The sequence below is a fragment of the Ipomoea triloba genome, chromosome 2, assembly GCF_003576645.1.
Source record: "Ipomoea triloba cultivar NCNSP0323 chromosome 2, ASM357664v1".
NCBI classification, from domain to species: domain Eukaryota; kingdom Viridiplantae; phylum Streptophyta; class Magnoliopsida; order Solanales; family Convolvulaceae; genus Ipomoea; species Ipomoea triloba.
In genome coordinates, this window is record NC_044917.1 from 5,124,651 (window position 1) to 5,138,198 (window position 13,548).

The window sequence follows — 13,548 nt, forward strand, 5'->3', positions numbered from 1 at the left end:
GGTCATCGCTGACGCGGCCCTGAAATGAGTAATTGAAAACCGCATCCATTATTCGACCGTGTGCATTGAGTAAATCCTATATTGTAACACCACAAATAAGTAAATTAGTTTATATTACCCATAGATGACCGAATCAAACCAAGAATACTAATAAGCCCCTGTCATTATGAGTCGAATTTGTTACATTATGATTATTTTTTTTTGAAAATGTAACATTATGGTTATCAAGTCATAAGGGTAACCAACTTAGTTGAGCTGTCTCTTCCAACCAACTTTATTGTATTACTAGTCTTTTCTGTGCGCGATGCGCAAAAACGTATGCCCAATATTTATATTTTAAAAAATAACTTACAAATTCTTACTAATTAAAATCTAAATAAAAAAATTATTTATTATATTAATCCAATATATAATGTCTACAAATGTTATTATCATTAAATAATATAAGAAAAGTTATGGTAGATGCATGTGCATTGTAAAGTTAATGGAAAAGATAACGAAAGTTATAACGGTAAAGGTATTTTTGTCCAAAAAATTGTATAGTACAACTTTAAAAACACAATGTACAAAATGATTAGCACTAAAGATATGGACATAAATGAGGGATATAACTTTGATTGAGACTTATTATGTTTTTAGATATAATCATATACAAGACATGGCAAATTATTGTGTGGACCACAACAAAAAGTATATTTTTAATATATTAAATGTACATTATTTGTGTACTGAATGTACATTATACAATATAATGTACATTCAGTACACAAATAATGTACATCCCCTGAATATAACGTACATTTTAAATATATTAAAAGTGCATTATTTTTATACTGAATGTACATTATTTGATAGTATGGTTCACACAGCTGCGTGGACCATGGTTCATACAATAATGATACATGGTTTGGGCCGGTTTTGACAAACTTCACAGCCCATATATTGAATCAATTTCATCACAACGTATAACTCTAGGATTGGGCTTGATAAAGGTGTCTAAGAATATCAGATATGACAAGGAATACATCATATTGACTAGCTAACACATCCAACTCTATGCACTTTCATTTTTTTTTTTTTTGGATTAACGAGGTAAACCTCACTCCTCACTGTGTGAGTATGTGAGTAAAGCCCTCGCCTTGTGACCTAGCCGGCAAAGGATCACAAGGAGGTAAACCAGCCTAGGTTACCCATAGCTGACCGGCTCAAACCCAAGGGCTTGAGGACTCTATGCACTTTCATGTCTTCATACTCCCAGGGAATCAAAGAAACAAATTTGATCTTTTCTACTAATGACTCTGAAAATCCAACTTTCTAATTAAGCACACTCCCTATGTCTAGCATTTCGTTTATTCCTTAACTTCATCTTGAGTTTGTTAGAGTATAACACAATTTCAATAACTAAATGTTAACCTGCATTAATTAATATAAACTAAGTGGCATATATTGTACCTACACTGAAACACATAATATTGTACCACATCATAGTGGAAGTAATAACAAATCTATATACCTCCAAACATAGTTGATTAATGAATTGTCTGCACTCTTATGCCCTTCGGAGAACTTGTTTGCACTCTTATGCAATTAGATGGTATGTATAGTATTTTTTGAAATAAGAGAAATTGATGGTTATAATTAAATATCATGGTTATGTTTGGCACGCCTAGCTGAAAGTTGAAAGCTAGTAGCTAATAAGCAAACTAATTAAAATTAAAGTGTCGGGTAAAATTAATTGTTGAATTAGCTGATAAGTGTAAAAAGACATAAAAGAATAAACTAAGATATTATGATTTTGATTAATAAACGGTAGATGGTGTAATTTTTGTAAATTAATAAAGATAAAAAAGTTAAAAAGAGGATAAAAATTAAATTAATTACTACACAAAACTCATATTTCTATTGGTCCAAAGAGAAACTTTGTTTATGCAACATACAAATACAGCACGGCATATACCTACTGAAAATGAAATAATCCTATACCTATCGAATAAAGTCTTATACCTTTAGTAGCATTGGACGACAAGTCACACTTGGCAGGAAGCACATCATCGTCATCTATGCATGTGAAATCATATTTCCCAAAATGTAAAACTAAACTTGGAGATCTGACTTTAACCTCAGCTTATTGTGTAAGTTGTGTTGGATACTTAACAAATTAATGCGCCATTTGTAATACCAAACTGTGACTTTTACCACTTCAGTTTTACACGCCTGGACAACATTTAATTTCTTTTCCATGTGTAGTTCAGTTGTTGAATGCTTACATTCTATCACATTTATAGACAGGTTGAATTGCAATTTGTCGAATCCAATTAATGGTTTGTTAGATCTAACAGTGCACAATGTTTGTCAATGTATGAGAGCAAATGATAATGATATTTGCAATAACATATTCATGTGGTTTCGTATGATTAACTTGTAATAGGTTGGAACTAATTTATATATGCAATTAATGAATATGAAAGATTGTAACACTCAATATTAGGTGGCCACAGTTTAGGTCCTAATCAATAGGTCAAGTTCTCCAAAGAAAAAAGAAGAAGAAAAGAATCGATAGTTTAGGGTTAGAATTTTAATTTTTTTAAGGGAAAACTATACTTCTGATTCCTGAGTTATAATAGGGTAATAGGATAGCCGGTTTCAATCCTTGTGCTTTGTGGTGTTTTTGGCCCTTTGTTAAAATCGATCTACCATTGCTCTTTAGAAATTCTTGTTGAGCATCCTTAATAATGTAATCCCCCCCCCCCCTCCCCTTTAGTGCAACCTCATAAGTGCAATATTTTTTATGGTATTTTCAGTGACAACTAAGAAAGAGAGGGAAGGGAGAAGAGGAAAAAAGAAAATAAAAAAATTCTGACAAAAAAATTAAAGAGAAAAAGAAAAACAAATTCATTCACGTGCCAGTTGAGCGCAATAGATGTGCCAAATGCACACCTACCGTGTCTGTTCACATTTAATGGGCTCCACAAAAAATTGCATTTGTAGGAATAAAAACTTTGAAAAAATCCCTCCCCAATGGGTTGAAGAACCCATGATAGTTTTTGAATATGAATAAACCATATAAAAAAACCTCATCTTGAGGATGCTCATATTTCTATTCTCCCCAAATTGCACTTTAACTCCACATCTTAGTGACTAGAAATAAGGCAAAAACGTAGACCATTTAACTCCATTACACTAATGAAAGAATATTAGTAAAATGAAGGTTAGTACTCTACGATTCTAGTCATCAAATTATGGAATTCAAATGCAATTTGAATGAAAAATAATATATATAAAGTGAAATTCTATTAGTAGCCCTGATCAATTAGAGTTTTTGAAGAGTAATGGTAAATTTTAATAGACCCATTATTAGAGGGATCAAAAGTGCTACTTCGTCAATAATTCATAAATTAAAAGTGAAAATACTTATATATAATACATATGAATTGAGTTCATGTACTATTATCTTATAACTGAAAACTAAAAGTGTAATTTAAAAAAAAAATTGTGATATGTTACCCAAGTTACAAATTCACAACCTTGCTTGCTACCCATCTTTTAAATAATTTTAATTCAACATTGTTTCATAATGAAATTAAAAAAAAAATTTAAAAATTATATATAAGAAAAAAATTGAATAATTTCTTATCTATACTTGTAAAATAATACTCGCTCCATCCTACTTTAGTTTTTAGTTCATTGTTGATTCCAAAATAATATTCATTTTTTTATTTAAATACCATCAACTTTTAATTTCCCATTTTATCATTATTATCTTTTAAATTTTTAATTTGATGATTTGACTAGATAAGTCCATCTGGAAGTGCATGCACTCACGAGCTGAGGCCAGTAGGGAGAGGATTCTATAAACAAAAGATGAAACACAGTACAGTGCATTGAATGATGATTACAATTATTAGATAACAACAACAACAATTAAGGTACAGCAGTACAGTGTAATATAATACATAGATTACATATGCATAACAGAGGAAAGGAAAGGAAATTAAATAAACAAACAATATATAATAGTAATATGCATAGCATGATCGAACTAAGTTATATACCATGCATGCATGCATGCTTTATATATATATAATATCTGTATGTAAATTGAAAAGATGTTTAAAATACTCCCATGCAGAACAGCACAAGGGCTGCCGGAGCCAATCCCAGCCCAAGCTGGCTCATCTTTCCGGCGCTACTGGGCTCATCAGTCTCGGCCGGCGAGGGTTCATCGGCGGGAGAGATTCCCTTTGAATTCTTGGGAGCGGCCGCCGCCTCCGCCGTTTTGTTGGGCCTGCCTTTATTCCCAAGGGAGGGGCGAGCTTTTGGTGTGAATTCCAACGGCAACAACACCTTATCGATTTGGTAAACGGCCAAAGGGAAGTTTTTCCGCATGATATTGGAGATCTGGGTTTGCACCACCCCGGAAGTGACGTTGATTTGGCCGTTAGTCCCGGTGAAGTTGAGCATGAACTCCCCGCCGGCGAGGGTCTCCACGGGGTTGCTGGCGGTTTCGAGGTCGTCCAGGGAGTAGAACTTGGGGAGGATGTGGAACTGGATGAGGCGGACTTTCTGCTGGTCGGAGAGCTTGTTGAGAGTGCCGGAGGGGAGGCTGGAAAACGCGCCGTCGGTGGCGGCCAGCACGGTGACGCCGTCGGTGGATGTGATGATTTGGGTGTCGATCTGTTTGCCGAGGTGGTTGGCACTGTTGAGAAACTTGGCGAAGATGTTGAACTGCTTACCCGTTTTGAGAATGTCGATGATGTCGACTGGCCATGCCGTCGACGAGGAGGGGGATGGCGCGGTGGTAGTGGCGGCGGGTTGGGTATGGATTTGGTGAGGGAAAAGGAGGAAGATGATGAGGATTGGGAGACTCAAATGCAGAAGAGTAGTCATAAAAATTGCTCTAGTTTGAGCCATTATATTGGATGGGAGGAGTGAGAAGATGGAGAATAATATGATATTGGGAGCGAGAGAATGTATGTGATTTTAATATAGGTTGAGGAGTAGAATGCATTGGCTATGATGAGGATAAATTGCATTTATAAATATCACAAAACATTTCTTACGTAGGGGTTATGCATTCCCGCCCTCTAGCTAATCCCCTTATTTTTTCCTTTGTAGTAATGGAAGGTTATGTGGAGTCAATAGTCTTGATTGAGGGCAATTCTATTAAGTTAATTAATTTAATAACTATAAGATCTTAAGTTTGATTTTTTATAAGAATTAATTAATTTTTTATTTACTTTGAGATGATTAACTATATATGAACAATCTGAATAGTTCAAGATTATTAAAATGTATTATCTATTTCAGGGCAATGACAATATAGATATGCAGTTAATAAATTAAATATCTACCACAATTAACCATTTATGTATCTACAGTGTGCGGGTTTTTGCCTGGTTGATTGGGATGGCGTCGGCCAACTCGGGGAGAGTTATGGGTCGAGCGTGTTTGTGGATTATATCTGGAAAGTTTTGCTCAACTGCAGATTTGAGGGAACTAAACTTTGTGAAACTGAACACATGTGGTTCCATATGTGAGCATTCGAAAGCTCCCTATCTTGCTCTCCTATAGGCGGAAGCTCAGCCATATATTTTGAGCTTTCAATTCGTTTAGCTTGATCGAGGGGCTTGATAACAAAACCAAAATGTGGTGATTGATCTGATGTTGAATTCCCATATTTGGTAGATCCATATATATTTATAGACTAAAGAATGACGTTATTATTTTAAAGTGTCGCAATGTATCAGTGGGGTTAAAGGTCAACAAGTGTGAAAATAGGACAGTTGGCTAAATATGAAGCTTCCACCTTATGGATGACTGCTCTCCCTCTCTATATATGTCATGTAAGCTTAACGTTGTCAAAATTGGAAGCTAAATGTCATATTTGGTCATTGATTTATACTTTATTGATGATTTATTAGTCTCCGACCATATCCATTTTACCCTTTAGTTATGAGTGAATTGAAATGGCATTTTTAGTCCTTGACATTAAGTTTTCGGTCGGTTTCAACAGGAAGAAAAACATAATAATTCTCTATTATTGAAATAGTGGTTACTGATTTTTCTCGTCATTCAAAATAATATAATGAATAAATATCAATATTATTATATTATTTGTAAAAAATAAAATGCTTAAATATACTCAATTATTGACTCATAAGTCATATACACGTACCCAACAATTCATACATTACAAATATAAATCACCACAACAATATTTAAGAAGTGGAATTATTTTCAGCTAAGACATACACCATCATTTTTTTCATCCATTAAAAAAAAAAAAAAAAAAGCAAACATTATTTCATGTGCCTTCTTGCAGCCAATTATTGCAGTGTATTATTATGCATGGAATGCTATTCTTCTCCACTTCTTGCAGATGCCGCAGGGTTGTCCAATGGTTCATGCATATCTAAGGATAAACTTCAATGATAGACCTTAGTCCCAAGATTGGAATTATTTTATAATCACTGAAACCAGCATCTGAAAACAGTTTCTCCCAATCGTTTGTTGCTCTCTCTCTTCCTCTCAATATACTCAACATCATGGTATCAAAGCAAACCTGAGTTTCAAATGATTTTTCGTCTTTTCTCACGTTGTCAATCACCATGTCTATTATAATAACCTTCCCTCCTTTTTCTTTGCTCGGAACTGATTCCTTACAGTTCTTCAATATTTTCACGCATTCTTCGTCGTTCCAATCATGCAATATCCACTGCACATCATTTGCTCATATTAAGACTTATGACGTCAGATTTAAATAAATTAAAATAAATTGAAAAGATATATGTTGATAGATATATTGAAAACAAGTCCAAACATAAATATAAATGATTATTTAGCTAGTACCATGAGTGGGTCGCTTTGGCAACTAACACACTTGCTTATGCTAATAAATCATTTATGCAAACAAACCTTAATTTATGTGTTGTTCTATTATAACATATAAATTAAGAGTAGATCAAATCTTCAGCTAATATGAGCCCAGAATTTAAAGCTGATCCAAATGCTTTAAACAAAGCAAAAGAGCCCAAATTCATGTATAATCCCTTAAATTTTTTAAGCCCAAATTAAATGAGCATTGAATTTAAAACAAATCCATAATGCCTTAAACAATCCAAACAGACTCAAATTAATTAGCCCAACAAAATAATCTATCAAATTCTTTATCTTTATTCTTGTTTAATTAAAGATCTATGATCATGAACATTGTTTAGTTGAATGATTTGATTTACATGCGTGATGGATATATTGGAACCGGGTTCGGAGTGAACCGATCGGATGAGGCAGGCCAAGTCGACTTGGGCTGACTCCGGGGGCCCAAGGCCAACCCCTTAGCCGGCCTCTAAACCCAAAAGCCGGCTTCTGTGGTTGGCTCCAAGGCCTTAAACCAACCTCAATAGTAGTCCCCGAGGTCCTAGCCGGTCTCAAAGCCAACCTCAATAGTAGCCATTTCGCACGGAGCTGTTTTAGAGGAGAATTCTTTTTTCTATACCACATCTTGTAATCTCATTACACAAAACTTCTCATTAGCTTTCCTAAACTCTATTTCTTATAATTATTTCTTTCATTTAACTGGCTATGATATTAGTTAATTCCACCCTCCGAATTTAATTAATTAATTCCATCACGTGAGGGACTGAGGGCAATATAATTAAGTGACAGATATCATGAATTTACCTTAAGAAAAAGCGCATTTGCACGAGGAACGGACACAAACATATCCCCTCCAACGTAGTCTAAGTTCTTAGTCCCTTCCAAGTCTCGGATCACATGCGGCAGATCAAACACAGTGCACTTCATATCCGGGAAAGCATCAGCAATGGTTCTTGCAACAGTTCCAGTGCCACCAGCAACATCAACAAGTGAATTCAACCCCTCAAACACTCCCTTGCAATATTTAACCACCACATTCATAACTAGCCGGGCATCACTGGCCATGGCCTCGTTAAACATGTGGTTAAACTCCGGTTGGTGGCCAGCATAGTCCCATAGCGTCATCCCATGAGCCGTATCAAAAGGGGTGGGGTCATCGTTTTGAAACCACTCGCGGGCATGGTTCCACGGTTGCGTTAGAATAGGATCAAGCATGGATAGCAAGAAAGGTCTCAGACTGATGGGGTTATCTTTAAGTAGGAGTGTGGAAGGTGGGGCGAGAGCATAACCATCCTTCCTTTCTTCACTCCCCTGAATATTGGTTTGGAGGAAGAAGCCAGAATGAATTAATGTGCGCATGAGACGAGCAAGATGGCCGGCTTTTGCCTTGTTGATTGGGATAGCGTCCACCAATTCAAGGAGGGTCATAGGTCGACCGTGTTTGTGGATGATATCTGGTATGCCTAGCTCAACTGCACATTTCAGGGATGATGACTTAATGAAGCTGAAGATGTTGTTCCATATGTGGGTTTGAGAATTCAAAAGCTCAATATCTTTGTCTCCCATGCATGGAAGCTGTGCCATTTTGAGCTTCAATTGGCTAGTGAGGCCTAATGATAAAATGTTGTGTTTGGTGTTTCTGAGTTCAAATACCTTGCATTCATCTATATTTATAGAGTAATAATTTTTTGGATGACCAGAAAATCTCCAACCAGTCTGTCAGAATAGGCTGCTCTCATTGGAGACTGGAATCCAATTTGTAATTTTGTAGTTATCAATTCAACAATCTGACCAAACTAAGGTTCTCTCCATCCAATTTATTAACATGTTCCCTTTGAATTTGTGAAGCCAGTTCTATTTTCTTTTCAATATTTTTTTTTTATAATTTTTAAATTCTCATCATTTATATACTTAATAATATTTTCTATATGATATTTAAATATATATAAAATGTAAATATTAACAGAAAGTTGAATTTATAAAAAAAAAAAAAAAAAAAGTACATAGGGTGAGTACTAAAAACATTTGGATGGATTAGTACACCCACTACCCTTACGGTGGCCCTACCTGTCCACCATTTGTATTATCCAGATTTAAGGCGGGTCTGAATTGGAAAAAATATTTAGAGGGAATGGACTTTTTTTTTTTTTTTTTGAATACTATTGACCTGTTACATGTAGTATTTGTCCATATACTTTTCTCAACCTACTGAAGCCCAACAAAGTCAACATTGCCCCCACTGATCCATGATCTCCCACTTGGGAGAATCTCTTCATGCCGCTTGACCACAAGGCATTTGGCAGAGGGAATGGACTTAAAATTTCATAAATAAGTAAATTCTAATGTTGCAAAAATCCCGTTTAAGCGCCGATTAATCTTTACCTAGGTATTAGGCGCCGGTCGACCGCCTATCGTATCACCTTAAATGGTGGTCTAGGTGGCTGGCCGGCTAAGCGAACGCTTAGGCTCTAATCTCTGCCTAGGCCACCTAAGCACTACCTAGGCCGCTTAGGCGCTGACTAGACTTCCTAGGCACTGACTAGGCCGCCTAGTCGGCCGATTAACTATTGTTCTTTTTTTTTAATGAGTTATTTTATTCAAAACAATATCGTTTTAAGGGAAATAACCTTAAACTGTACAAACACTAGATATTTTTTAGGTTAATATTTAATATTAGTATTAACTATTAAAGTATTATATAATTTATAATACTTTAAAAAATAAAAAATAAAATAAAAAAATACACTGGAAGTGCCGATTAATCCCCGCCTAGGCGTCCTAGGCGCTAGGCGCTCCCCGAGTGCCCGATGAGCACCTAACGATTTTTTCAACATAGTAATTTCTAGAAAAATAAATTTCATTGTTTGATTGGTAAAAAAAAATTACTGAGAATATTGATTCTATTGATTTTTTTCAAATGTGGGGGATTCATTTTCCATAGGAAAATAAATTTCATGAATCAAACACCAAAAAAAAATAACATTTTTCTCAAGAAAAATATTTTCTATAAAAAACTTTTCCATCAGATCAAATTGAGCAATATATTGTTGAAAGTACTTTCATAAATGACAAGAGTTAAAAATTATAAAAGCTACGGACTACAGAGTACTTTCATATGAGTATTATATTGTTGAAAGTTGAAATTGTTATTTTTTGAGACTCTGTTAGTTGAAATAATAATAATAATAATAATAATAATAATAATAATAATAATAATAATATTTTTGTCTATGAGTATTTTTTTTATGAGTATCATATTATTTTGTATGAGTATCATATTATTTTGTCTAATCATATTTTTTTTTATCAAACACATAAAAGAGTGAGTTTTTGGACTAATTGGAGGTGGTTTTTTATTTTTTGAATTTTTCTCTTGTAAGTTATAGATTTTTGTGGGATGGGAAAAGAAGTAGATTTAAGCTATCTTTAGCAAATCTAGCTGAAAAGGTAGCTGGAAGTTGAGAATTAAGTAGCTGAAAACTGAAAAGCTATAAGCTCGGAGCTGAAATCTGAAGAGCTGTTAAGCTAGCTATTATGCTTAAAAGTGTTTGGTAAAATTAGCTTTTTGATAAGTTGATAAATGTAAAAAGACTAAAAAAGACATCTTCATACAATTTAAATAGTTTTAAATTTAAATAGATTTGTTTATATATTAAAATATAAAATAATATAATAAAATCAATATATTTTAATAAAATATAAAGTAAGAACATATATTTGAAAATATAAAGTAAGAACATATATTTGAAAATATATAAAGTAAAGCAAAATGTTTATAATTCATAAGATTAGTTCATACAAAAATTAATGTTCAAACACAAATGTCAAATTGAAATTACAACCAAACATATTGAAGAGAAAATGCCAAAAGGGTTTTAATTAAAAAATGTAAAGGATGTCATTTATTTAAAATAATAAAGATAAAAGATGGAAAAAAATTAAAAAGCTACTAGCTTGTTTTTGAAAAACTATCTAAAGTAGCTTTTCAAAATAAACTCTTATTTTATGCTACTAGCTTATTTTGGGAACATTATCAAACAGAGCTATAAGCTTATTAGTAGCTTAAAATAAGATATAAGCTTCTAAATAAGTTCTGCCAAATAGAGCCTTAGTTGCTACAGTTGCTTGTTGTGTGTGTAAATGTTCATTTTTTGGGTAATTTTTTATTCCTTTTATTCCTATTTTTTTTTTCCTCTTCTCCCTTCTTTTCTTTCTTAGTTGTCATTGAAAAATGACTTCAAAAGATCCAACTCTTAGTGATGCCCTAAGAACTTAGACTACGTTCACCTGCAGTTCCAGTGCCACCGCCAACATCAACAAGTGAACTCAACCCCTCAAACACTCCGATCCCCTGCAATACTTAACCACCATATTCATAGCTAGCCATACGTGCATCACTGGCCATGGCTTCGTTAAACAGGCGGCTAAGCTTCGGATATATTGTATTTATGGCTTACACAGTCCCAAAAGGACATTTCATGAGCCGTAAAAAAGGTTGTGGGGTCATCGTTTTGAAACCACTGGCTAAGATGGGTCCACGGCTGTATACAAATTGGATCAAGCAAGCCGATCAAGAAAGACTGCTCTCCCACTCTATATATGTCGTGTAAGATTAAGGTTGTCAAAATTGGAAGCTAAATGACATAATTGGTCTTGAGTTAACCCTATTGATGATTTATTAATCCATTAGTTATGACTATATCCATTTTTATCCTTTAGTTATGAGTGAAGTAACACGTTTGGTTGCTAATTAACATCAGATTTCCATTTCAACCTAAAAAAAAAAACATAATAATCCACTATTATTCAAATAGTAGTTAATGATTTCTCTCGTCACTCAAAATAATATAATGAATAAATATAAATATTATATTATTTGTAACAAATAAAATGCTTAAATATACTCAATTATTGACTCATAAGTCATATACACCTACCCAACAATTCATAAATTACAAATATAATTTAATCACAACGATGAGAACTGAATATTGTATTGATTCAATTGAACAATTACAATGATGAGGAATAGGAGATATATATACAAGGAGAGTCTCAGGTAGAGTAGAATAACTAGTCCTAACGTGACTCAAACTCAGAGAGTCCTAATACTCCCCCTCAAGCGCAGGGTAAACTACTAACCTGAAGCTTGTCCCTAAGAAAAGAAAATCTAGGACTAGGCAAAGCTTTTGTAAAGATATCAGCTAATTGATATTTTGTGGAAATAAAGTTAACCTGAATATCTCCATTGGCAACCCTATCTCTAACAAAGTGGTACTCAATCTCCACGTGCTTAGTTCTTGCATGAAAAATTGGATTCGCACACATATAAGTAGCACCAAGATTGTCACACCATAATTTGGGAGTAGGGATGCCATCAATTTTGATCTCACGCAACAAGGACATGATCCATATTACCTCAGCACAAACATCAGCCAAGGCTTTATACTCAGCTTCCGTGGATGATCTTGCAACTGTCTTCTGTTTCTTGCACACCCAAGAGATAAGATTGGTGCCAAGAAACACTGCATACCCACTAGTAGATTTACGGTCCTCAGGACAACCAGCCCAGTCAGAATCAGAGAAAGCATGAAGCTCTCTAGAATTTGACTGAGTTATACGCAAGCCGAATGAGAGGGTGCCTTTGACATACCTGAGCACTCGTTTTAGCTGCTCCCAGTGAGACAATGTTGGAGCATGCATATGTTGACACAATTGATTGACCGCAAAGGATAAGTCTGGCTGTGTAATTGTGAGATACTGGAGAGCACCAGCCAAACTCCTGTATTTCGTTGGATCTTCATATGAATCTGAATTAAGCAATGGAGTTTTCGATGCAGAAATAGGAGTTGCGAGAGGTTTACAATCAGTCATTCCAGCCCGTTTCAAGATGTCTGACATGTACCGCTGCTGAGAAAGAATAACACCATTGCTAGTTTTGACTAGCTCAATTCCAAAAAAGAAACCAGGTTCACCAAGATCTCTAATTTTGAAAGCAGTAGACAGTTTAGAGAGTAAATCAGACACTAGTAGCTCATCAGTCCCCATTACCAAAATGTCATCAACATATACTAAAAGATATCAACATATACTAAAAGATACACACATGCAGAACCACGAGAGTAATAGAATAATGACACATCAGTCTTTGAAGCTATAAACCCAATAGAGAGTAAACCAAGCTCGTGGAGCTTGCTTTAAGCCATATAAGGAACGCTTCAACAGACAAACGTGATCAGGCAATTGAGCATCAGCATACCCGGGTGGTTGACGCATATAAACAGTCTCATCCAAATCACCATTCAAAAATGCATTGTGTACGTCAAGCTGCCTAACCACCCAACCTGAGGAAATAGCCAAACTCAAAAGCAATCTGACTATAGTGGGTTTCACAACTGGACTAAAGGTGTCAAAAAAGTCCTGACCAGGAACTTGATTAAACCCTTTCGCCACAAGTCTCGCCTTATGCCTCTCTATTGAACCATCAGCTTTACGTTTAGTACGAAAAACCCACTTACACCCAATCACATTCATACCTGGGCGAGGAGGAACTAGAACCCAAGTCGGATTGTGCAAAAGCGCATTGAACTCCAGATCCATTGCCTCTCGCCATTCAGAAAATTTAACTGCCTGAGTGTAGCAAGTGGGCTCGGTAGGACAGGCCTGAGCAGA

At 34.9% G+C, this 13,548-nt stretch overlaps 2 protein-coding genes across 2 annotated transcripts; both read right to left on the reverse strand.

Moving 5' to 3' along the window:
• Window positions 1-4,058: 4,058 nt before the first annotated feature.
• On the reverse strand, window positions 4,059-4,928 carry LOC116006213 (fasciclin-like arabinogalactan protein 6). The gene has a single exon (XM_031246514.1). The coding sequence runs from the start codon at window positions 4,909-4,911 to the stop codon at window positions 4,111-4,113; it is 801 nt and encodes a 266-aa protein (XP_031102374.1). The 5' UTR covers window positions 4,912-4,928; the 3' UTR covers window positions 4,059-4,110.
• A 1,196-nt stretch (window positions 4,929-6,124) lies between these two features.
• On the reverse strand, window positions 6,125-8,603 carry LOC116003765 (probable O-methyltransferase 3). The gene is made up of 2 exons (XM_031243688.1): window positions 7,681-8,603; window positions 6,125-6,715 (listed from the first exon to the last, which is right to left on the reverse strand). Exons 1-2 carry the CDS (start codon window positions 8,458-8,460, stop codon window positions 6,413-6,415), a joined length of 1,083 nt encoding a protein of 360 aa, XP_031099548.1. The 5' UTR covers window positions 8,461-8,603; the 3' UTR covers window positions 6,125-6,412.
• Window positions 8,604-13,548: the final 4,945 nt, after the last annotated feature.

Coding starts and splice junctions, on each gene's coding strand:
- LOC116006213 (XM_031246514.1), bottom strand. CDS start 4,911: ATGGCTCAAACTAGAGCAATTTTTATGACTACTCTTCTGCATTTGAGT.
- LOC116003765 (XM_031243688.1), bottom strand. CDS start 8,460: ATGGCACAGCTTCCATGCATGGGAGACAAAGATATTGAGCTTTTGAAT. Junction 6,716..7,680: donor CAAATGCGCTTTTTCTTAAG/GTAAATTCATGA, acceptor AATGATGTGCAG/TGGATATTGCATGATTGGAA.